A 25,000-nucleotide genomic window follows, 5' to 3' on the forward strand; every position below is an offset into this window, starting at 1 on the left:
AAAATATTTTGCCCCTGTGTGTGTTATAAATATCTCATGAAAACCCTGGCAGACTCTAGTGACAGTCCTAGCTAGTAATCCCTGCATGCATCTACAACTCTTCGATCCAATTCTACCTGGCCACCACAGTTATTGTACATCAGCAAACCTAAATATTTCCCCATAACTCAGTTAATTTTACAGATTTCTGGCTAGAATTTAATGTGATCATAGCTGAGAGTCATTCACAACCAAGAGGGACACATCTGGCCTGCTAAAACTGATCAGGAGAGCCAGCTCTGTAGTCAGCACAAAGCTGGAACCTCTGGGGGAGGTGGCAGAGCAGAAGAAACTTAAAAATTACTGGCCATTAACACCAGGGACCCGCTGCACATTGTCATAATCAACCAGAGGAGCCAGTTCAGTCAAGAGTCCCAAAGCCCAGAGCATACAGGAACATACAGTCCAGTCTTGTACGTATGCTGTTTTTCTGCAAAGGGACCAGAATGACTGATCCATGTAAAGGAAAGAATGAATGGGGCCATGTGTCGTCAGATTTTGAGTGAAAACCTCCTTCCATCAACAAGAGCATTGGAGATGAAACATGGCTCGGTCTTTCAGCATGACAATGATCCCAAACACACCACCCAAGTAACGAAGGAGTGGCTTTGTAACAAGCATTTCAAGGTCCTGGAGAGGCCCAGCCAGTCTCCAGATATCAACCCCATGGAGCTCCGGGAGTTGACGTCACTTCTCCCGGCATGCAACAGTTCAAATCGAAATGGCGCCATCTTGGCAGGCAGAAGCCCGCAGCTGGGCTATTTGTTATTGTCAGAAAACTCAATCAAACGGGAAATATGGTAGATTCCTGTTGTGCCCCAGGATGCAGAACAGACGCGGACGACATAAGGAATGAGCCATCTACAGGATTCCCCAAGATCCGGAACACCGCAAACGTTGGATCATTGTAATAAAACGCGCTAGTGACCGGGCTAAAATGAAGCTGTGGGATCCCGAGAGTAAAGGATTTTGCTTATGCAGCGACCGCTTCATATCAGGTACTTAAACCAACGTTTCCTCAACTGTGTATGGTATTTATTTTAAATGCTTTTATTACGATTCTTAGTGGGCTTCTTAAACTTATTTAGGCGTGGCTTTTTCTGTCTTATTACTCATAGCAGCAAGTAAACGTCACGTAAAACGTTGCCTCGTGATTTCTGCGTGCTGCATTGTTCTGGGAATTTCTCCTACCCGGTAAACCGTCCTACCCGTTCTTCCTGAGCATGTGCGCGCATGCACACAACACAAAAAGGGAATGCTACTCTGTTGTCATATTTGCAGGAAAATAGGTAAGTTGTAAGTATTAGTACTTTTTATTGACGTTGATGTTTGATTTTTTGGGTTAGGGTTAGGGTTCGTGTCATCTAAAACACCGTAAAATTATCCTATGGGTAGGACGTTTCGCCAAAGTAGGATGTTTTCTCAGAACACCGTTTTATGATCACAGCAATTAACCGGCTAAGCTGTATTTAATTTTTAAGCAATGGTTGATCAATTGTCAGATCACACATAAAAAGCACTTTGGATTGCTATTATCTGTCTCACCGAGACAGATCTCAGACAGATCCTGAGACGTTCCTGCCTGACATTTTTATTTTATTCACAGAAAAAAATCAGACTAGTGATTTCTCTTGGCGTTCAGTTTATACATTCAAACAGCACAGCACTCTATTTAAACTACTTACATGTAAATCTGTGTTATTTGTGTTTTTGTTTAATTAGTTTTATAAATTAAAAATGTCAGGGCATCTCATATCCGGTAAGAAGTCCGCTCCGGCAGCTTCTGGCGTTTTTAAAAAGTATCCCAGGGGCACGGTAAGGGTCGGAGATGTTTATTCTATTTAATTTCTGACTATATAAAACGATTTCTTCGGTTTTAAAGTGTGACATAAACTCCGACGAAGTAAAATCCAAGCTGACCCCGTTCCTTTTGTTTACCTTTGTTGCCTGCCAACATGGCGTCTACTCTCTGAGTGTCACGTGGGGTCCGGAGCTCTATAGATAATCTTTGGAGGGAGTTGAAATCTGTGTTGCCCAGCAACAGCCCCAAAACATCACTGCTCTAGAGGAGATCTGGAGGAATGGGCCAAAATACAAGCAACAGTATGTGAAAGTCTTGTGAAGACCTACAGAAAATGTTTCACCTCACTGCCAGCAAAGGGTATAAATATATATATATATATATATATATATATATTTTTTTTTTTCAGTCGTTTTCAATAAATTGCAAATTAAAAATGTTTCACACTCCGATTTCTTCTTCTTCCATGTTGACGCTCTACTTCAACCATGAACAATATGATTTTGGGCCACATTTCAAGTGGTTTTGTCTGTGCCTCTGGCACATTTTCCTTGTGTGTTGAGACGACTATAGAACAGTTTGTAAGAATTCAATCAAAACGACTCATGGCTGTGTTCCTATGATGACTTGGGGTTTTTGAATCCATTCATGTATTCATTTCTCCCAGAATGTTTACAATTCTAATCAGATCATCTTACAAAAGAATGATCAGAGGAGTGTTCCTGTGTCAACTATGATATTTCTGTTTCAGGAATGAAGGGCAGGGTGGGCTCAACGGGCAAGTTTGGAGAGAGAGGAGAACGTGGCCCTGCAGGCAAACGAGGCCCCGCAGGAGACAACGGAGATCTGGGACCACACGGTCCACCAGGCCGAAAGGGAGAAAAGGGGGAAAAGGGTGAACGGGGACCCAGTGGAACAGCGGGAATCTGTAAATGTGGCAGCCTGTTGCCTAAATCTGCCTTCTCTGTAGGAATCACCAGCAGCTACCCTACAGAGAAGACCCCTATCAAGTTCAACAAGGTCCTCCTCAATGAAGGTGGACACTACAACCCACAGACAGGAAAATACATCAGTCCATACCCAGGGATTTATTATTTCTCTTATGACATCACACTGGCCAATAAACACCTGGCTATTGGGCTAGTGCAGAATGGTCAGTATCGCATCAAAACCTTTGATGCCAACACAGGAAACCACGATGTGGCCTCTGGGTCTACTGTTATGTACCTGAACCCAGAAGATGAAGTGTGGCTGGAGATCTTCTACCATGACCAGAACGGTTTGTTTGCAGACCCCAGCTGGGCTGACAGCCTGTTCTCTGGGTTCCTGCTCTATGCAGACACAAACTACTTTGACACACTGGCAGAAGATTATGCATGAAACTCAAAAAGAAGAAGAAGAAGAAGAAAATATCATTTCTATAGCGCCTCTCAAGATGAAAATCACGAGGCGCTTCAGAAAAACAAAAAATGTAAAAATGTAAACAATAATTTAGAAAATGATTAAAAATCTATTTAAAATGAGCAAAAAATTGACAATTGTGATTAAAAAGGTAAAGAAAGACAGAGAGTGAACAGGAAAGAGGGAAATCAGTGGATCCTGAGGAAGGTGGAATAGGTGGGGAGAGCAGAATAAAGAGAGAGAGGTGAAGAAGGTCATACAAAAGCCAGCTTGAACAGGTGAGTCTTCAGCTGCTTTTTAAAGGAGACCACTGAGTCCACTGATCTCAGGCTCAGGGGGAGAGAGGTCCAGAGTCTGGAGGCCACAGCAGCAGATGATCTGTCACCTTTGACCTTTAGCCTGGTGCTGCACAACCAGTAGGCTTTGATCACTGGACCTCAGGGACCTGCTGGGGGTGTAGGGACTGAGAAGATCACCAATGTAAGATGGTGCTTGTCCATGTAAGGCCCTATAGACCAGAACCAGGATCTTGAAATGAACCCTGAAGTTGACTGTAGGGCTGCTCAATTAATCGAATTTTAATCACAATTACGATCTGAGTTTTGAACGATTATAAAAACAAAACAAGCCGATTATTTGCTCCTCCCACTTGCGCTGCCCTGAGTTGCAAATGAAGCGCTCCACAGTGTTGCCAACTTAGCATCTTTGACGCTATTTCTAGCAGCTTTTCAGACCCCCTTCTTGACTTTTTAAATCTTAAAAGTACCTAGCGAACACCTCAGAAACATCTCTGGTAACCCTTAGCTACTTTCTGGATAACTGTCGTTGACACTTCCTGCAGGTTAGCTAAACACTCCACCTGCGCTCCGGACCGTTCTTCAGGACATTAGGAAAGGGAATGATGTAGTGATGTGTCAGTCGCTAAAGAAACGGCTCTCGGAGTCTGCTCTGTTGGAGTAATCAGAGTGAGTGACACACACCGTACCTGCGGACTCCTGAGCCACTAAAAACGGCTAAATGTGCGCGTGCGGCGCGCTAAACACATGTGCAGCTTGCCCCTGATTGCTGTGAGACTGGTTTGGGGGGTGGGGGGTGCAGCTGTGTTTGAGACAATTATTACATTAACTGATGGACTTGTAAATAAATAGTTTATAAATAAGGTAGAAATAAGTTCCTCACGCTGATAAATAATAACTAACCTCTCTGAGGACACGGTGCTAGTGCACTCTCCTACAGCACCTTGACACGACTCAATAAATGTTATGCAACATTTTGTGAACATCAATTTATTTGCGTTTATTTGTTATAAATGTCAATGTATAATTCTTGCTGTCAGTATTTGCAAGATATTGGTATTTGGGTCTGTACTGGTTAGACTTAAATGAGTTAAACCAAGGTCTGTAGCCCTTGGGTCATAGACTATGAGCTATAAGTATATTGGTCTTTTTATACTGGGAATCAGGAGTTATTTTAGTGATCATCTTGTTTCTTGTTTATTTTTGTCCTGATTGTGCCCTGAGCAATTTTATGACTGAATAAAAACAAATAAAATCAACATAAATTGAAAAATCGTCCTAAATGATCGTGATCTCAATTTCAGTCACCATAATCGTGATTATTAGTTTTGCCATAATCGAGCAGCCCTAGTTGACTGGCAGCCAGTGAAGCTGGAGGAGAAGCGGGGTGATGTGGGTGTGTTTGGAGGACTTGGTCAGAAGCCGAGCACAGGCGTTCTGAACCACCTGTAGACGGTTCAGCACAAAATAACACCACTAACTACTGGTTATTGATGCCTCAGTAGTTCAGAACACGTGCAGGATATTCATATTTTGTTTTCATACAGATTTTTATAACTATCTCAAAAACATGAACAGAAATTGTGATTTTGAACTAGGCTGAAATATTTCAGTAGCTTAATTAATAACAATCATGAACTCTGGAGATTTTAAAATCTGAATGTGTGTGTGTGTGTGTGTGTGTGTGTGTGTGTGTGTGTGTGTGTGTGTGTGTGTGTGTGTGTGTGTGTGTGCGTGCATGTGTGTGTGTTGCTTTCACAAAATAATATTTTTTGTTTTTTTCAAACTTTCTCACAGATAATTTGATAAATTTAAATATTAGTGGAAATTAATGATAGGTGCATAATCATTTGTCATTTGTAGCATCTGTTTGTAAAAGATTTAATGAACTATGGTAGCTGTTAATTTATTTTGCATATTTAAAAGATAAAGTCATGAACATTAATAGGGTACATTTTAATGCAGAGATAAACTTCGTAAATTAATAGAACTGCTGAGGAATTTTCAGCTTTTTCATTAAACATATGATGTAAAAAGCATAGAAATATTCACATGTTCACACCAATAAAAATGAAATGAAAACTTTTCTTTTGTGCATTTTCAAACATTAAGTAAATATGCTAAAGAAGGCTTTAGAGAGGCTTTGCACTAGATCAGAAAGTTGCCTAAATTAATTAGAGGGCAAGCCTGCAAAAACAGCAAAAACTCAACACTTTTTAATAAACCCTCAAGCCATTTGTATTACTTGTGGGAAGTGATCTGTGTGCACAGACCTGCTGAAAAATGAAAACTAAGTTCACCGGCAGCCCAATCACTGCCTGTAAGTCTGCTGTAGAGATGAGAGAATCATTGAAAAAAAAACTGATGGACAAATGGCTAACTGCCCTTTTCTGTTAATCCCTTAAATACAAACAATGATGAGGTTAATATTATTTCAAAAGTTAAGTTACAAGGATTACTCTGGCCCAAACTTTTAAAAAATCACCAAACCATATTTAAACTGGTATAACCTGTAATAAAGCAATTTAGGCATGCTCTATTTCAAACATATTTTAAGTAGGGATGCAAAAAAAGTACCACTTTTTTTTCTAATTTTAAGTTTACTTTTGTTGCTATTGTTCTACAGATGTGGTATAATTATTTAAATAAAAAACAGTTTACAGTGGATTGTAAATTGATTTTGTTTTTCATTTTAAGTCTTCAGGTTCTTTATATTGAACATGAGTGTTGAAATTAACCTACATATAAAGACCTTAAAGATGATTACAGGCTATAATATATTTATTTTAGGAATACAGAAGAGTGTGTGACATGTGCAAACATGTTGACACCAGGGAGCAGTTTAATTGAGTTTGAAATTAAATTATTTACTTTAAAAAAAGCAATCGAATTTTCTCATCAGAAACCAGGAGATGACCCAGAGATGATACTTGACAGTAGAGCCATATTTTGTCTTCAAACAATAAAAAATGAATTATCTGGCAAAAGAAACAAAAAATCATTACGCATTTTTTCGTGATATGAACATAATGGCATCAAAGAAAAAACTGTGTTTCGACTACTGTACTTTTTGGGACTTCTCGGACACTGTAGTAAGCACGGGTCGATGCACGCGCGTCGTTTACGTCGTTACTAAGCAGCCGTAGCTAGCTAACGGCGTTTGTTAGCAGCAAAATGTGTTGGTCGGCTTTAAGTTCAAGTCGTACGTATAGGAGGATTTGTTTGTCTTTTCAAATATGTGTTTGTGACACGATACGTAAATAACTTAAAAGTAACACTCACTACCATGGCTTCCTCACGGTAAACCCCATTTTCTGGGTTTATGAAATAAACCGTTATGATGCTCGTCTTTAAGATGCTAAGCTAACGTTAGCTTTGTTGTGAAATGACTGCCTCCATTTCTGTTTTAGCGACATTCTTGAAAAACTGGCGATGAAACACCGGGCTCTACAAGAAACCCTAGTGAAAAACAAACATGCAGATGATGTCCAGGTGAAGTAATAATAGTAACAACAACAGAACATGTTGAACACTATATGATTAAGTAAATGCATTTACTTGCAGTGAAGTAGTTTTCCCTGCACAGAATGAATGAGCGTCCCCCAGAACAAGTTTCAACATGTCCAAGTAGAGTCAGGCTGAGGCTCATTTGATTTTACACTCCAGGTAGTGGAGCTCACGTTTTGATCAATCTAACTTACTCGATAGGCTCTGGTTCCTTCAGCCAAGGTAAATGTGGGGAAGCTACAACCTACAATGAAGGTTGGTTTGTGTTTTGTTGTTTAGCTTCTAGGTTGTAGTTACTCTGTGTGCACGCTTGTCTTTACCCTTTTTCAGCCTCTTTAAACCAGATTGTGCTTAAGTTTTGAGTTGCTGTCTATCTAAAGTGTGTGCGCGTGCGTGTGTGTGCGTGCGTGTGTGTATGTGTGTGTGTGTGATCAGGCAGCTGAAAGCAGTGATGAAGACCCAGGAGAGACTCTCAAAAGGACACTGAGGGCTCAGAGACAGAGGAGAAAAGAATTGGTACATCTCCCCTTGATTTGCTGTGTGCTTTTATATTTTTTATACTTTCTCACATATGATGATTTCTTACTAACAGCCCTGGCTGCTCTCTGTTTTATTAGCTGCTCAGCAAGTCTTCAGTCCAGGAGTCTCATAACAATGAAGAAACAGAGGAAGTCTCTACCATTAAGCGCTACAGTCCTAATGATAAGTTGGCTGATAAGACTGAAGAAAGTTCTGTGATTTCAATAAAACCTCCAAGTGGTTCTTATGGTTTGTATCTTTGACACTTCTCACATCCATAACACATCTTTTGCGATTAGATTACATCTTATTTTGGTCAGGTTACACCCTCACAACCATATTTTAGAGATTGAACACCAATATATTACCTCTACTACTTGTGTTTAATCATGCAGGACATTAGGTGATTCTCAGATATGACTTAATACAGATTTATGTTGCAACGGCTTAACAAGTATTGATAAAAGCCCCCCTGGCCACCTGAGGGATTGGTTTTGTTAATGATTACAATTAGACCTGCAGTTAAAGAGCTGGTTCACTGAGAAACAATTTTTTTTTACTTTTTTTTCCCCCAAATGATCGGTCACTGAGTTTTTCATACAGACTGAACATGAAAAGAGTCTTCTACACCTATCTTCTGCATTAGCTTCTGATAGAAAATAGACAGAAAAAGGCTCGGTTCAGAAAAGACTGACAGATCTCAGGAGCTCTTTTTGTGGGCGAATGTTAACGCCCCGGTGTTCCACTGAAGGTTTTAGGAACTCTTTTATTCCTGCTGCAGTGCGTTTTTACAACGAGCGTATTGTATGATCGTATATTTGATATTTCTATCATGGTTGTGGCTTATAGGAGTGTCTAGTGAATTTTTTTATTCGTTTTTTCATTTATTTTTTGTTGCTTGTGCGTGTGTGTTGTTTTTTACTTGTCCATGGCTATTCAATGTCCCATTTGGGGATTAATAAAGACAACCTTAACCTTAATCTACGTCACTTAGGGTTGGGCATCGTTTGATTTTGAACGATTCAGATTCCAATTCCTCATTTTGATTCTGGTTCCTATCGATTCCCGATTCCGATTCTTTCAAGACATGACATGCTTTAAATGAGCCAGCTAACCACAGGTCCTACTTGATGAAATAATCTTAACTTTAACATGAATTTTAACTCTATGAACAACATCATCACCTTCATTTAGACAAAAACATGTTTTGGAGAGAAAAAGAAGACGACTTGCAGCACAACCAGTGTGTTTGTTTCTGACCACAACCAAAGTCTGGAAGCAGCCTCTGGGATGAGAGGCTAAATGTCTCCAACATATCCAGACACATCCAGCTGTCTTCAGCTACAACTCTCAGGATGATCATGTCCAGGATGACTGAGAACTACACCTCCATGCTGCACCAGCTTCAGTCAGAACAGGAAGTGAAACTTAAACGTAGCTGGCTGCGTCTGACTGCTGACGCTCCGTGTGTGTTTTTATTTCTGCAGTGAGACAAACTCACCTCGCACCGTCCAGAGTTTGTTCTTTAAAGCTTCTATTAAATCCACCGTGTTGACGTATTTAACACGTTTCCTCTACGCTGCAGGAGTTAACGTTTACATTACGGAGTAAAGGTTCGGCAGACGCGTTTGTTTATATTTAGCAGCTCCGGTGGGGGAGGGGGGACTCGTGCTGCACACAGACAGCTGGTGTGGTCAGCTCTGAAAAGCGTTCATCACAATTTGCAGATCATGTTTATTTTTCACGTAGATCGGCCGCGGATTCCTCTGCCGGTCGGCATTCTACGAATCGAAATAAAAAACTTTGACTAACAGTTGGTCCCGGTTCGATGCCCAACCCTACTCACAATGTCACTTAATATTCATGGACTCATCCATCTTGGCTCGCCAGGGAAGTCTGTTGTTGATTTAGCGTTCAGTAAACACCAGAGGACGTTTCGAGTAGCTGAAGCTAATTTTTTGCATTAGCAGCTCCACCACACAGTTGAACTTCAGGTTTGAGTTATTTGTGGAGACAAAACAAGGTTGCAAAGCAAACAAGGTCAGTGGTAGAGTCACATTGCTGTTAGCCAATCAGAGATGAGATATACAAATATCAGGAAATAAGAATTCAAATCCTGTCATCTGAAACTACTTTCTCCTCTAGCTTAATGCTACGTCTTCAAGCAGGTGCACCAGAGCTTTTTTTTTACCCCAGTGAAAGACTTACAAGGCATTCATTCCTATTATGGGCCACTGCAAATGTATTAGTAGTATGGGTGAAGTGGACCTTTAACATTGTCCAGCTGTGACTGACTCACATGTTAGCACCAGCTCTGAATCAGGTTTCACCAGTAGTACAGGTATTTGAGTAAAGGAGGATTCAGCTCTCTCAACATTTTCCCTGTAGCTTCAGACATGAACAGACATTTTAATATAGTTTATAATGAGAAAACTGATATCAGAGAGAAAGAGGAGTGAACAACCACATTAGTTTTGATCAACAGAGGTATGCACGTCTGCTTGGCTCTGTCAGATGAATTAACAAGTAACACACAATGCTGAACAAAAATTGGAGTTATTGTTTCCCAATGTGCTTTTATTCAAGGTTCAGCAACCCCACAGCCTTCCAGCTCCGTGTTTTTAGACACCTTTGTGACACAGCACTTGCAGGAGAAGCTCAGAGCGGCACGGGTGAGTACTTTTTTGTTCTGGCATGCAAATACGTTGTTATTGTAATTAGGATTTAAATCATACAGTCACACATAGACATTTTAGTCTGTGCAGCATGGACAATCTACATACTTGGATTTAAAGCTGTTTGCTATCAGCTTTGTTAGATCCTGAGAAAGAGCAACAATATTAGCATATGAAGCTATATCATGTATAAATATCCAGGATATTTATACAATCGATAGAAGTTCCTACACCAACTGTCTTGGTCTATATTTAATCCAAAGATTAATATTTAATTTAAGAAATTTTATTAAACAGAAGACTTAATGGAATCTTTGCTTATTCAATAACCAAATGTACACCACTCTGTGTTTCATTTCAAAGAAGAGTCAGGTTTAAAAAGTTAAGAATTTATTACTAATAATTTAAAGATGACCATTTGTAACAGCTTTGATATTAAAACTTGGTATTAAAAGCAACCTGTGTCTGGGTGAAAACTAAAGTGGAATGCGTGGATGGATTCTCAGAGTTTTCTTTCAGAGAGAGAAACACGTTGTGGGTGAAAGAGTTGTTGCAGCTAACTGAGTTGTTTCTTAGAGAGAACAGCGTCGGACGCCATCTGTGTTCCACCTCACCCAGTTAGACGACCCTCTGTGTGGATCCGGAGGTCAAAGGGAGGATGTTGTCAGCCTCTGGGTACTCGGTCCGGTAGGGGAGACCCGAGTGGTACCGACTCTCTGGTCCAAGAGTTGTCGCAGGGTACACAGTGTTGAGCTTGCGTCTGGCTTAACTCTGAAGGAGTTTTGCATCCGCTGGTGCAGGTGGTGTTTATTCTGAGCGATTCTATCGGCGTGACAGGTGGAGGCTTCGGGCGGCCGACCCTTATCCTCGTGGAACTCTCGTGCCACGGAGAGACTTTGGTTGGTTCAGGACTGAACTTCAACTGAGGAGTTTTTGGTTTTATTAAAACTCAGGACACGCCCTCTCAGAGATAGAAAGCTTTGGTTATGGAGCAAAGACGTGTGAGGTGCAGTTACCTTTACCCTGCATGGTGTGTACACGTGTACTTGACCTTCTGGTTACTGATCAAACATTACTGATTATCATAAACAATAATTATTATTATTAACCAAAGAATAATAAGTCATTTCAGTAATGAAATACATTTATAATGAACCATGATGATTATGTATGAACCTTGAAATAAACAGTGTAAAGAGTTTATTAAAAATGATTATTTTAAATCTTGAAGTGTCCTTCGTCTTGGACGGAACAGCAGACAGAGAAAAGATGGTTTTTAGCAGACTTTACGCCTCCTGTGATGGATAAGCTGTGGACTGAAGTTCAGCCAGGACAGCGTGACCCAGCTGGGGAAGTGTGTGTGACCTTTGGGTCACAAATGAGGCCATTCATGTCGCTACATGTGCAAGGGACCCTTTTGACACATCACGCCTGGATCTTGTGTTCCAGTCTAAAGGAGAGAAGCTTCAACAGCTAGAGGCTTCTGTACAGTCACCCAGTCGACTCCAACAGCTCAGAGACAGAGACACCGTGACGAGGTTTGACACAAGGGTGAGGTCAACCACAAAAGAACGCTGGTTTCCAAAATAGCTGGAGAGATGAATTATTATTTAATTTAGCAGGTTGATCCAGTCGGTGCAGGAAGACATGATGACCCTCCGGTTCTTCACAACCGGATCAAGTTCAGAGAGGCTGCAAGAAGAGTAAGACACTTAGATTCAGACTGTACAAAAACACTTGTATGGAGTTTTATAATTACCATTAATATTGTACGTGCAGGTGAGAGACCTCCCAACGGCTGAGGAGTCATACAATTTCTTTACTTTCAACTTTGAGCCTGATCGTCCGAATGAGAGGCTCAGCAGAAAACGGCAAATACGAAGAAAATCTGCAGAGGAGGCCAGAGATGAGGAGGAAGGAAAGGCAGCTGAGGTGGAAGAAGATGCCGGAGGGGAAGATGATCAAGATGAAACTGTAAACCAGGTACCACATCAGTGAGAGGATTGTGCTCAGATGATTATTTTTACTTGTTCTAAAACATTCACTCTGGTTTTCTGCACCTGCTTAAGAGCGATGAAGCTCACCTGGTTCAAAATGCAGATGACTTGTTTGTCATTGATCATTCTCCTCAAGACTTCCTGGTAGTGAAGAAGGCTGAATATGTCAGTTACCACACACGTATTCAGCAGGAGAGTGAACTGTTCACACCGAGCTTTCGAACTGGTAAAACATGTGATTCACACTGGTGACGTACAGCCGGCTGCTCGTTACCTGGAACCGTGTCTTTATGATTCGTTGTGTTGCAGTGCCAGCTTCGGTCAAACTGCCTGAAAACATGAAGCCTCGCTTCCTGGAGGAGGAGGGTCTCTACGTGGGAAAGAGGCCCGCCATATCTCTGACCAATGAGAACATTCTAGAGAACCGCCTTTTGAAAATGGACGAGGTGTCAGCTTGCTGCTCTGCTCAAACAAATAACTGTCCTCATTTTGATGTTAATATTCAAACGTGTTTTTGTGATGTTTGTTTCTCCTGAAGGGAAGGAAGTGGTTTGGAGATGATGGGAGGATCATCACTCTGCCTGACCCTGTGAAAGAATCGTCCACGCGACCGCCACTGGCTGACATGGAGGAGGACCTTCATCCTGCACTGCAAACTGTTTACCGGAGGGTAGTTTTAGTTACCAAGAAATGAAACCGCAGGGTTAATAAAAGGAAGATTTTTCATTTTTGCTGTTTTTATTAGGCTTCCCTTTAGTAAAGATTTATTCCTATAAGTAGGAATAATAGGAGTCCATCCGCTGTACTGGCAGGCTGTAATTAGATCATTCTTGCTAACGGACAGGGACAAAGGGCAGATTTAGAGAAAATGCAACGCATTCAGAATCTTTTAATATACAAATGCTTCTGTAGTTTAATTGATCTCATCTTTAATCATAAACACACAAACAGACATGCAGTTAAAAACAAATGCTGAGAGTTTTGTTGTGCAGCGAATGCTGGATAATGTTGTTATCTCTGCTGTCTCTCAGCCGCTGAAGTCCATGTACGGTTCATCAGACCCCACGGGGGACTACCAGATCGATGTCAATGTGTCGGGGCTGATCTTCTCCCATCACCCTCTCTTCAGCCGTGAACACGTGCTGGCAGCTCGTCTAGCTCACCTGTTCGACCAGTATCTCACCAGGAGGCAGAGTAATCTCTCAGGACACCTCACTGACAAGGTAGACTTCACCAGATACTGTGGAGAGGTTACCACGGCCGTACCACAATGCTTTGACACAGCTGAGTGTTTGTGTCCGCTTTAGTTGAATGGTTTAAGGAATGCTTTGAGGAATGTGGTGAAGGTCCACGGTGATCAGGACCTCCCTCAGGCCCTTCAGAGGAGGATTTTTGAGTACAGCCTTGAAGTGAGGTGAGGTGGCTCATTTATGGGCCACTCCCATCGGTACCGGGCCGACCCGGGACCGATGGGAGTGGCCCATTAGATCCTAATATGTCCAGAAACATGTTGGACAGAGTTGGCAGAGTTTCCCATGAACGTTCCAGGAATACTCGACACCTGAGAGATATGGAGCAGGAGAAGGACAGAACTCTGCTAAAGAACATCATCAAAGTGTGGAAGGAGATCAAAGCTCTGAGAGAATTTCAGACATTTACTAACACACCATACAAGCTCTACCTCAGAAGGTAAGCTCTCCTGTTCCAGCCAACCCTGACTGAAAACATCATTTAGAAATTTCCTTCAGTTTTCTATTATAAATCTTAACAGAATTATGTTAATTATACTTATTGCAGCAGTCTGAAAGGTTTTCTATTCATACCATAAATGTGCTGCTTTGTTTCTTGATGCTTCAGAGAGAACGTGGACCTGGCTGCAGATGAGCACATGTACGAGGAGGAAATCCTGACAGAAGCTTTGGAGATAGAGGCAGAGCATGAGGAGGACTACCAGAAGAAGCTGGCAGAGTACAAGAAACAGCAGGAGGAGTGGAAGCGCTGGAGGAAGAAGCAGGTGTCTGACTACTGCTGCTGGAACCATCACAAACACCGTGGAGTAAAATAAGGCCAGCCTTGTTCTTGTAGGATTGCATATTTATTTTTGCACATATTTTTATATCCCATGTTTTCAGAAAGCCAAAAAGAAGAAGAAAAAGAAGAAGAAACGAGGTCAGACACAGGATGATACAGACGAGGAAGATCAAGACCAGGAAGGGAGCGAATCAGAAGGACCCTTTGAGGAAGGTCCTCCTAAACCAGAACCCCCCGAGAGGCCGGACTTTGACTCCATAGAGCAATGGGTGAGAGAAAAAGCCTCGAGGATACGCAGGAAGCCAGGAGAGGTCATTCTGACCCCAGAGCTGTCTGCATCAGGAAGCATCACACCCAGTGAACTCTGTCCCAGGTAAACCGTATTCATCACAAACTGCAACACCCCTTTAACTGGCACGTTTCATGTATTTATGGAAATGTTAGTCGATGGCATGAGAAGACTGCTTATTGTAGTACTTTACATGCTTTTATCCTGTTTGTTATGCTCTCTCGTTTAAGGGCTGAGGTTGCTCGAAGAGAAGATGTTTCCAAGCGATCGCTTTTCATCAAAGTCCTGTACAATGACAAGGAAGTTTCCCGAACAGGCAGCTGCTCCCTGAGATCTGACTTCAGGGTGCAGTTCACCCAGCTGTTCCACCTCAAGATCCTTAACTGTCCCCAGAGCATGAATCTGCAGGTGGAGTAGAGGAACTCTGAATGCACCGCAAGGTTGTTACTGCTGCAGCTGCAGTCTGTTTCTCATCAGTTCTGTGTGTGTGTGTGTGTGTGTGTGTGTGTGTGTGTGTGTGTGTGTGTGTGTGTGTGCGTGTGTGTGTGTGTGTGTGTGTGTGTGTGTGTGTGTGTGCGTGTGTGTGTGTGTGTGTCTGCGTGTGTGTGTGTGTGTGTGTGTGTGTGTGTGTGTCTGCGTGTGTGTGTGTGTGCGTGTGTGTGTGTGTGTGTGTGTGTGTGTGTGTGTGTGTGTGTGTGTGTGTGTGTGTCTGCGTGTGTGTGTGTGTGTGTGTGTGTGTGTGTGTGTGTGTGTGTGTGTGTGTGTGTGTGTGTGTGTGTGTGTGTGTGTGTGCGTGTGTGTGTTGTGTGCAGGTGTTTGAGCAGATTGGATCATCCTCCTCCCTCCTGGCTCAGGTGTTTGTTCCGGTACCAGAACCCTCAGTGGTTACAGGCAGCGCTCCTGTGGAGACGTTTGAGTTTAGCAGCAACCAAAGAGTCATGTTTGATCATGAAGGAGTAGGAAGTGGTAAATACTGTTGTTCATTTCTGCTTCACTCGCATATGTACAGTGCCGTGTAACATTCCTGTTCCCAACAAGTGTTCCTGTTAAGATTTACTAACAGGATCATTTTCAGTCAACTATGGTGTGCAGTGTCCTTAAAGTTCTCGTTCACTGAGAAACTATAATACTTGTTTTTGGAAACAGTCTGTCATGCTGAGTTTCACATGCAAGCTGATCATGAAAATAGTTTCTACCCCTATTTCCTGCATTACTCTGCCGATAGAAAACAGACTGTGTGGTAAAGCCGTACAGATCTACGTCACAGGGGAAAACTGCCTCGCCCTTCTTGGCTTGCCACCACCCACAGAAAAGCTGTATTGATTTAGCATCCAGGAGAGAGCAGAGCACATGTCAGCTAGTAGAAGCTAATCATTAGCATCTTCACAACGTGGCAGAACCTCTTCAGGCTTGTGTTGTTTGTGGAGAGAAATCATCATTTGTTACCCAAGTAAGAAGAAGGATTGAAGGCAGCAGAAGAGTCAAGTTACTGTTAGCCAATCAGAGGCAAGATGTTGGCATATCATGAATATTAATGAGTAAGTCTCCAAATCCTGCTGCGCCACCCACCCACACACACACACAGCTTCTACACTAAACAGCATACAACATTTTAATCCATACTGTAGGCCTCGGCAGATTTATAGAACAAATGATTGAATGAGAACTTTCAAAAATGAAGGCAGAGTCTGAAAGATCTTAAAACTTGCAGATTTATAGTTTAGGACTGTCAGAAATGATTGAACTAAGCAGTAGTTCAAGTCTCTTAAAGCGAGGTTTTGTTGAAATGTTACGATCGATCGACGTCTTACTTGTAGCTATGAACAGCTTCAGTTAGGAGTAACAGAGATTGGTTTTGACTAAACATTTACAAACGTTCCTAAAACTTCACAGCAGTTTATGCAGATGCTATTTTATAACCTTTACCATGCCATCATTTTTCACATTTGAAGTATTTTCTGGCTGAAATGTCATAAATTCAAGCCAGGAAGAAACTGGTCTCCTTAGTTTTAGAGTCACCGCTGAGTTTGATGTGAATAGCTGTTTAATATAAAATATATGGTGATGTAAATGTTTATGAAATAGCACTTACATGAGCTGCTAGTGTTTTAGATTAGTGTTGTTTAAAGATGACACAAACACTTTGTAATTGGCCCTACTCATACTAGCTGTTAGCTCATCGATCTGAACTGACCTGTGTTCCTGAAAACTGAAATAGTTACCTTTAACAGGACATATGCCAACTGTTTATCCTTTTCACGAAATCTCACTTGAGACCCTCTGAGCTGTCCCTTTAAGGTTTTAATCTCAACTCTAGTCTCTGTCCAAGTATAAACTGGATTTTATGGGGGCATGGGACATTTTCATGACCCTCCTTGTCCTTCCTTGCTCTGCGCCTCCTCAGATGTGCCGCTGTCCTTTGAGCCTGATGGAAGCAACAAAGTGATCCTGCTGACCTCTGGGAAGCTGGCATGCTGCGTTTCCTGGGGGATCGGGGAAGATGATGTACCGCGCGCTCCTCCTGTTTCCCAGCAGCTAGGTGCTGCACACAGGTAGTCTCTCTAGGAGAGATCCACTGGTTTAGATTCTTTACCAGTGGGGTTCTTAAACTGGGATCTCTGACGATCACAGGTGTGATCAAAGTTTTTCTGCACAGATGTACGTAGTCATAATTACACTGATCTACTGAGTGTGTGAGTGCATGCATCAGAAACGCTGCTATACACACACGTGTGTTTGACTGTACTTACTGTGATTTTTGGACTGCAGAGAATAGAATAATAATGGAAAGGCTGCATTCAGATTTGGGGCAGCAGTAGCTCAGGTGGCAGAGCGGGTTGCCTCATGATCGGAGGGTCATGGGTTCGATTCCAGCTCCCGCCAGGGGTATCCTGCTGTTGAGTCCTTGGGCAAGACACTTCACCCAACTTGCCTGTGTTAGTGGTGGTCAGAGGGGCCGACGGCGCCAAATGGCAGCCTCGCCTCTGTCAGACCTCCCCAGGGCGGCTGTGGCTACAAGTAGCTTACCATCACTAGCAGTGTGTGAATGTGAGAGTGTGTGAAAGCGTCTTTGGGTGTCTAGAAAAGCGCTATATAAGTTCAATGCATTATTATTATTATTATTATTATTATTATTCATAAATCTGTTGTGTTTTCCTGTAAGACAGCATTTAGTCTAGAAGTACAGCAACTAGCAAACACTATGAACACCATGTGGTATAAAGATGTTGGAGTTGGAAAATGATGAAATGTGGAGCCATAAAATATTTCATCTGCAGATGAAACAACCCAGTTACACGGCCCAGGTTTCAGGAGGACGTGTGTTTCCTGCTTTAGTTACTGATATTTACACATGCCTTCAGCTCCTCTCAGAAAGACGTATGGAAGCTTCAAGATTCTTTGAATGTTTTAGGAAAAGGTTTAGCGCTCGTGACTTTTGGGAATGCTGCTGAAGTGACCAGGAAGAAAAGGTTTGGAGCAACTGGTCCCAGGTGTCAGTTTTCCAGCAGTAGTAAATCCCACAGAGCACCCGTGACACAGAAGAGTCCATCATTGACTTTGGCTCTAAACATTTGGGCTCGCCTACACTAGCAAGCCACCTGAGCAGGCTTTGTTTCTGTGATGTTAACTCTAATCAACCCGATGTCTCAGTGGTTTGGGGCATCTGGACGCAGTCACTTATATCGGTGCATCTGGACTGTACGACATGAAGAAGATTAGTGAGTGGGCCACACAGTCACGACTGGATCCCAATGATCCAAACAATGCCTCCATCATGCAGCTGCTAAAGGTGAGCAGCAGAACCATTCTGTTGGTGCTGAAGATGGCTCAAAAGGAACCCGGCTGTGACGAGGAAGCTGTTGGTGTGTTGACAGGTGGCCAGCAGCGGGGAGGTGACCGCTCCGGACTACTTCCGTCTGGAACACCTGCAGGAGGAATTTAATTTTGCGACTGATGAAGAGATGGAGAAATCCAAACGATTCCGCCTGCTCAGGCTGAGGCACCAGGGAGTCCCCGAGTTCCGCAACTACAAATTTGTTCCTGCGTTCTCCAGTGAGACGTCAGAGGAGGTGTTCAAGGTCAGAGTCTGGCAGATACACACATCAGAACACGCAGGATGGAGGTTTCTTTTCATTCACTTTGGCTGGAATGTTTTAGGAATATGACAGACGACTGAGAGATGAAGAGATAATCAACAAGGAAGAGCATTTGGATTCTCACAGAGCTTTGGTGGCCAGATATCTTCAGAAGGTAAGAAGGCACACATGTTAGAATTTTAATTTTAAAAACAGAACAGCGTCTAGTTTACTCTGATCCTTCCGTTTCCCCACAGATACGAGAATCCGTCATCAACCGATTCATTCAGGCCAAACATCACTACCTGCTGTCTGACTTGGTGGTGGAAGAGGAGATCCCGAGCATCGGGTAAACCCTCCAGAAGACTAAGCAGTCTGACTTTCTTCTCCATTTGATCTGGTCATGTTGTGTTAGATAAACACGTTTGATCTTATAACTCCTGTTAAACCTCTGCGTGTTCCTTTTGTTAACATGAGTGCAAAGGTGCAGGCAAAGCCACAGTTCCCATCTGTAGTTGAAAAGGCAAGGTTAGATAGCTGGTACCACAGAGGTCAGGGCTCTCGTCATCACAGTCAGCTCAGCTGGGAGAGGGGCAGAGTCAGCGTTTGGCACAGACTGAAGTAAGTACATCTCCTCTCATGGAGCTTTTCCTCTGATTGATCTTCACACAGCAAGAGTTCTCCTCTTGAATTCAGACGATTATGTTAAAGCTAGGTCTCTCACAGTAGGACCATCAACATACATACTGGACAATTTGTGTCCAAAGGCTCCAGTAACACGTTTTTGTGCCAAAGTGGGAGGTGGCCACCACCGCCATTTTGACCGTGTCACAGGTTCCGTCAAACCCAGACAATTCCATAAAAGGGGAAAGAGGTGGAGCTGAGGGTGGGGCTGTAAGGCTGGGATCAAATGACGACACCCGTCGAACTGAAGCGATGTCGCTACAAGCTAACCTAAAGCTAACACGGAGGTGGGAGCTAAGCTAACGGAGGTAGCTACCTAGCGGTGCACAACACCAGAGCTTCTGAGTCAGAGATACGCCGGGCTGACCGCTGGGTAAACCCGGGTGGAACACAGAGGTCTCCGAGAGCTCCACAAGCCGATAGCCCACGCAGCAGACAGGTGCCGCGATCAGACAGAGATGCGCCGAGCTGCCGCTGGGGGGAGAGGACCATACCGATAGTGGGAACCCAGCTCCACCAACATGTCATATTTCAGCCCATTTTCTAAAGTGCAGCATTATGTTAAATGCACTGGGTTTTACCCTATTACATTTACATTTCATGGTTAAACAGTACATGTTCAAATCTAAGCTCAGCTCGGCAGTGACCTAAAATACATAAATATAATTTTACTTACCGAAAACAATGAAGTGGAGACTCCTTGGACGCTCTATTAGTGCAATTAATGCCACAGCAAGTCATTTTGTCCAACAATTGCACAAATAATATCCAAACAAGAACACACACACGCTACAACTAATGGTCTAAGTTGAGAGACTCAAAATCCTGGAGCAGTTTCCAGGCCAGACCGAGGCTCTACTGAGGCCTTTCCACGGAGCTAGCTCTGTGGTCACGTGGGTCTGATGCTCATTAATTATACAGAATTTTAGGCTTTCAATACACTTAAACAGAAGAGTGAGAAAAACATTCACCCCCCTCAGAGTTGTCATGAGTGTAAACTAGATCATTTAAACCAAAAACATGTTCTGGTACCAGGCTGTAAACATGTTTATTTCTGCTGTGAAATTGGTATTTTTAACATGGGAGTCAATGAGGATTTGCTCGCTTCTGACACCAGCCCCTAGTGGATGAGGGTGGAACTGCAATTTATTTCACTTCCTGTTTTGCTTCATTTCCAGACCCGAATTATGAGGGCTTGGTTAGGACGTGTAACTAGTAAATATTTATTAGAAACATTTAGTGCAGATGCTTATTAGGATCATCAGCAGCCCCTCTGATTATTTGTTACTTTAGGTATTTTGTCCAGTACTGAAAGCTTTAACTCTCCTTTTCCATGTTTCTGCTGTTATTAATGTTTACAGTGGTGCAGGTTCAGGGTATGTTCTTTAGTATTTCACTTTATCCCCTTTTGTGTTTCTAGTTATAATCCAGCCATCAGAGCAGTAGTGACGTAGACCTCCTGCAGTATTCAGTCCTTTCTGGAATTAGCAGGAGCGTTTTTGCTCAAAAGGGTCGTAACAAAGTACTGTTTATCTGTTTTATCTGTTTTGTCTGTCAGCCTTTTGCTCTGGCATTTTTATCCCATTTACAGGTTAATGCACAGATTTTAAACGTAGCTGTAGATTAATCATCGCAGCATCTCAGAGCAGGAAAAGGATTTCCACATCACTGGTTCATTTTAAGTTCTTCCCATCAGCGCATGTGAAAATCAGTACTGACTGTGACTGTAAAAATGCAAATACTAGGAAGTACTGAATACTGTTAATAGTTAACAAGCCCATCTTCAAATGTATTCTGTAAAATGAATGTTGACTCATGAATCAGTTGGATGTTATTTAGAACCAGCAGCTTTGTGATTGCATGCTTGATGCCGCTACAGGATTCTGGGCCTTAACCTGTTCAAGCTGGCCGAACCCAAACGGCCACTCAAACCTCAGAGGAAGGAGAGAAAGAAAGTGACGGCTCAGAATCTGTCGGACGGAGACGTCAGACTGCTCATCAACATCATCCGAGCCCACAACATCCCAGTCCGCAAGCCGCACAGCAAGCGAGTGGAGCGTTAAATCTCACTGGCTCATTTCTATCTGAACAGAAGTGTTTTAATTACAGGAGACAACAAGGTAAATGCTGATTCTACTTTTATGTTTCTAGTAAACCAGGACAGTCTTCTCAGAGCGCCATCCAGGGCAGCGAGTGGTTCATCAGCCAGGTAGCGTACACCAGAATTCTGCTTTCCAGCTGGAATGTTTCTCATGAACCAGCCACCCTTAAGATGCTTTCAGTTTAAAACTGCTGTGAAAGGCATGAAAGGACATTAAACCTTTTCAGGTACAGGTGAAGCCATTCGTGGAGGTGTCCTTCCAGCGCACGGTGCTTCAAACAACCACGGCTGACGGCCCAAACCCCAGCTGGAACGAGGAGCTGCAGCTGCCTTTCAGGTGTCTTAAAAAAATCACACATTTCCATCCACAGGAAGCAGCTTCCAGGGTAGCTAAAAACACAGCTCCTTGTGCAGTAAGTAGAAAACAGAGTCGTGTATGAGTGAGCTGACTTGGGAGTCGTGTCCTCTGCAGCGCTCCTAACGGTGACTACAGCACTACGGGCCTACAGTCGGTCAAAGATGAAGTCTTCATCAACATATTTGATGAAGTGGTTCATGAAGCTGCAGCGGTGAGTAAACACGGGCGGGTTCTCACTCCCCCACATGCATAGCTGCCTCGCTTATTGAATTATTTATGGTGTTGCTCCACAGAGCAACAAAGAGAGGAGGCCGTCTGTTCACACACAAACAGAGAAGCACTGGCTGGGCTCGGTCAAGATTCCTTTCAGCACCATCTACTCTCAGTCCAGGGTAAGAGTTGCTTCTGCAAACGGAAACTTTTTCATACTTGCTGCTGATTTTGCTTTCGGTACCCGGCAGATTGATGGAGCATTCAGAGTGAACACTCCAGCTGTGCTGCTTGGATACAGCAAGGAGCATGGCAGCTTTGCTGCTTATGACCATTTCAGGAAACCAAACGAAGGAACGTTCATCCGACTCTTCATCACTATGGAGCCCCAGCTGGTGCCTGGAGAGGCCATCAGGGAGAAGGTAGGTCTGTCAGGTGACGAGCTGCAGGAGCTCTTGCTGCTTTGCTGTTTTCTTTACATGCGTGTCTGTTGGCTCTGGTTTTTTAACTATTTAATTTTGAAACAACCTGTTCAGTCAGGATTCTGTAACATGAGTTTATTCATTTGAACGTTGATGGCCTTTGCTCTTCTGCATGCACTAGATAAAGGAAATGACGGTAACAGCGTTATTCGCCTCGTTTCTATTTAAGTATTCTTGCGTGGTGCCTGCCTGTGTCGTGCTGTAACTTCTGCTCTTTAATGCAGTTTGAGAGTCAAGAGGATGAGCGACTTCTGCAGGCTTCAGAGACGTTTGAGAGGGCTGCAGCTCTGCGGTATCCAGACCGACCCTGCATCACTACAGTCATAGACCTGAATGGGAAAACTGTTTTCATCACTCGTTACATCCGACCCCTCAAACCTCCACAGGAGTTCCTTGATGCATTTCCTAATAACCCTCAGGAAGCCACGGTCTGTGTGATGGTGCTGGATTCAGATGATACTCGTGTTTCTACTTGAATGAACACTTTCGCTGTCCTGACAGACGCTGGTGGCTCGATACGTCTCCCTCATCCCGTCTCTGCCTGATGAACTTTCCTTCTGCGGGCCTTGTGACTTGTGGAGCACCTGTGATGTGAGTGAAACATCTTTGAGACGGGATCAAACGAGTCAGGGAAATGCTTTTTTGATGATTAGGTGCTTTTTTGTTTTTTAGCAATTCCTGACTCTGCTAGCAGGAGATGAAGAAGAACACGCTGTTCTGTTGTGCAACTACTTTCTGTTTTTGGGCAAGAAAGCCTGGCTCATAATGGGCACGGCCATACCAGAGGTGGGCGACCTTCACATACTAACACTGACGTTAGTTTGAATAGACACACTGATGGTTGTTAACGGCTTTCAGGGACCTACAGCTTACGTTCTGACCCACGAGCCCAGTGGGTTCTTCATCTGGAACCCTAGCAGTGGCCAGTGCTTCGAGAGAGACGACACCTTCTGCCCTCTCCAAACGATTGGCTGCTTGGTCAGTTCTGACAATGTGAGTGAGGACGAATTAAAATAGCCTGAGTTAGAGCACATTAACTTCCTTTTATAACATCTTCAGAGGATCCGTGTTTCCATAACTGTTTAGGTTTGGTTCAACATTCAAGAGAAAGCATCACCAGTAAATATGAGCTTTGACGTCACAAACACCAGCTGGTGGAAACCGTTTTTCTCTCGCTCCTTCTCCCACCCCGGGCTGTCTAGTGTGCAGGTAGGAGTTATTTTTTATTTCTAATCATGCATGTGTTCCTGTTCCTCTAATTTAATGTACCCTCCAGCCAGAGGAGCTGGTGTACTTCCACACGGACAGAGCAGCTGCCTCTGACCTTCAGGACAGGTGAGTAATAGCACCAGCGGTTAACTCTCTGCCTACTACTACAGACTAAAACATGACTCCTTCTGATCTGAGTAGAATTGAGAAGATTCTGAAGGAGAAGGTCATGGAGTGGCGTCCTCGTCACCCTACTCGCTGGAACCGGTACTGCAACAGCATCCTGAAGCAATTCCTACCCAAACTGGAGCTGAGCAGAGGACAGGATGTGGCTAAGGCGCATCGCCACGAGCTGCAGAACCTGCTGGGAGACTACAGGGTGAGTTAGAGGAGAGGTTTCAGAGTAACATGCAACTAACGAATGAAGTCTCTATGCTCCCTCAGAAGCTGACAGGTGTGACATCTCATTTCCAGATTGCAGGATTCCCCCTGCACATGCCATTCTCCGAGATTCGTCCCATCATAGAGGCAGTGTACAGCACTGGAGTTCACAACGTCCAGGTGTCCAACGTGGAGTTTGCTCTGGCTGTGTATGTGCATCCGTACCCTAGCTACGTGCTCTCTGTGTGGGTGTACCTGGCCTCCCTCACCCGCCCATGAGAGAACTTCTTTGTATTTGAATGTTTTTGCAAACACTATTTTATACTTCAATATTTGAAGCTGTATTTTGTAATATATGTAAATGAATTTTAAGTTTGCAGTCACCCACCTCTGGTTTAATAAAAGATGTAAGTCGTACCGTTGGCCCCAAGTTTGCATTTAATTCCAGCAACATACTACAGAAGTTCATTTAGGAACACAAAGAACATGTGAACAAAAACTCCCAGCCATGTCAACTCAGATGTGTTATATTAAAATGTCTCAATGCTATAACCAAAATATACTAAAGTTGGATTATTTCCCCTTTTCCCCATAAAATGGATCAATGCTGTGTTTAACCGCTCACTTTTATTGATAGTTCAACAATTACAGTGGAGCTCATGCAAGGCTTTACAAGGAAAAACAACCTGGACATGTATGAAAAAAGCAGCTTGACAGATTATTCCAAATCTTTAAACCGCTCCAGGAGCATCTCTAGGTCTAATCTCGTCAGATCTCTGGGTGTCAGTCTTTTGGCCCACTGGAGTGCATGAAAACTAAATGTTTCAGGACCCAAATACCAATTACAAGTCTAAAGCATAAATGTAGCTGCGTACACCCTCTACTAGTTGCCTGAGTTCAGAGCGTCGGCTGATCCGAGTGCAGAACAATAACCATTCATGTCC

At 43.2% G+C, this 25,000-nt stretch overlaps 3 protein-coding genes across 6 annotated transcripts in view; 2 read left to right on the forward strand and 1 right to left on the reverse strand.

The window, feature by feature from the left end:
- Positions 1-5,223, forward strand: part of LOC107396573 (C1q and TNF related 7) — a 9,359-nt gene extending 4,136 nt beyond the window's left edge. Inside the window, exon 5 of the mRNA XM_070553999.1 lies at positions 2,592-5,223. Within this exon, the coding sequence (XP_070410100.1) occupies positions 2,592-3,220 (629 nt within the window). The 3' untranslated portion in view covers positions 3,221-5,223. The remainder of the gene's footprint in view (positions 1-2,591) is intronic.
- Positions 5,224-6,677: 1,454 nt separating this feature from the next.
- On the forward strand, positions 6,678-24,473 carry cc2d2a (coiled-coil and C2 domain containing 2A). 3 transcript variants are annotated; one of them, XM_054734873.2, is made up of 38 exons: positions 6,678-6,837; positions 6,948-7,029; positions 7,246-7,299; positions 7,480-7,560; positions 7,662-7,812; positions 10,150-10,235; positions 11,688-11,789; positions 11,858-11,941; positions 12,018-12,221; positions 12,308-12,461; positions 12,545-12,681; positions 12,774-12,905; positions 13,267-13,458; positions 13,543-13,649; positions 13,784-13,924; positions 14,093-14,249; positions 14,368-14,639; positions 14,786-14,963; positions 15,368-15,521; positions 16,960-17,107; positions 18,207-18,345; positions 18,431-18,634; positions 18,714-18,806; positions 18,889-18,980; positions 21,195-21,362; positions 21,467-21,524; positions 21,644-21,753; positions 21,889-21,985; positions 22,068-22,166; positions 22,236-22,406; positions 22,691-22,894; positions 22,968-23,057; positions 23,139-23,252; positions 23,325-23,459; positions 23,553-23,675; positions 23,743-23,801; positions 23,877-24,054; positions 24,150-24,473. In XM_054734873.2, exons 1-38 carry the CDS (start codon positions 6,824-6,826, stop codon positions 24,333-24,335), a joined length of 4,950 nt encoding a protein of 1,649 aa, XP_054590848.2. In that variant the 5' UTR covers positions 6,678-6,823; the 3' UTR covers positions 24,336-24,473. The 3 variants fall into 3 exon arrangements, with proteins under 3 accessions (XP_054590848.2, XP_054590849.2, XP_054590850.2); XM_054734874.2 differs by having other exon boundaries at positions 11,861-11,941; XM_054734875.2 differs by lacking the exon at positions 7,246-7,299.
- A 191-nt stretch (positions 24,474-24,664) lies between these two features.
- The window catches only part of fbxl5 (F-box and leucine-rich repeat protein 5), a 12,399-nt gene continuing 12,063 nt past the window's right edge, over positions 24,665-25,000 (reverse strand). For both annotated transcript variants that reach the window (XM_054734882.2, XM_015976334.3), the window contains one exon: positions 24,665-25,000. This exon is cut by the window's right edge and continues 375 nt beyond it. The gene's annotated coding sequence lies outside the window, so the exon portion shown is untranslated.

This window comes from Nothobranchius furzeri, chromosome 8 (assembly GCF_043380555.1).
Source record: "Nothobranchius furzeri strain GRZ-AD chromosome 8, NfurGRZ-RIMD1, whole genome shotgun sequence".
Classification (NCBI taxonomy): Eukaryota; Metazoa; Chordata; class Actinopteri; order Cyprinodontiformes; family Nothobranchiidae; genus Nothobranchius; species Nothobranchius furzeri.

Coding starts and splice junctions, on each gene's coding strand:
- cc2d2a (XM_054734873.2), top strand. Junction 23,676..23,742: donor CCGGGCTGTCTAGTGTGCAG/GTAGGAGTTATT, acceptor TGTACCCTCCAG/CCAGAGGAGCTGGTGTACTT. Junction 24,055..24,149: donor ACCTGCTGGGAGACTACAGG/GTGAGTTAGAGG, acceptor TCTCATTTCCAG/ATTGCAGGATTCCCCCTGCA.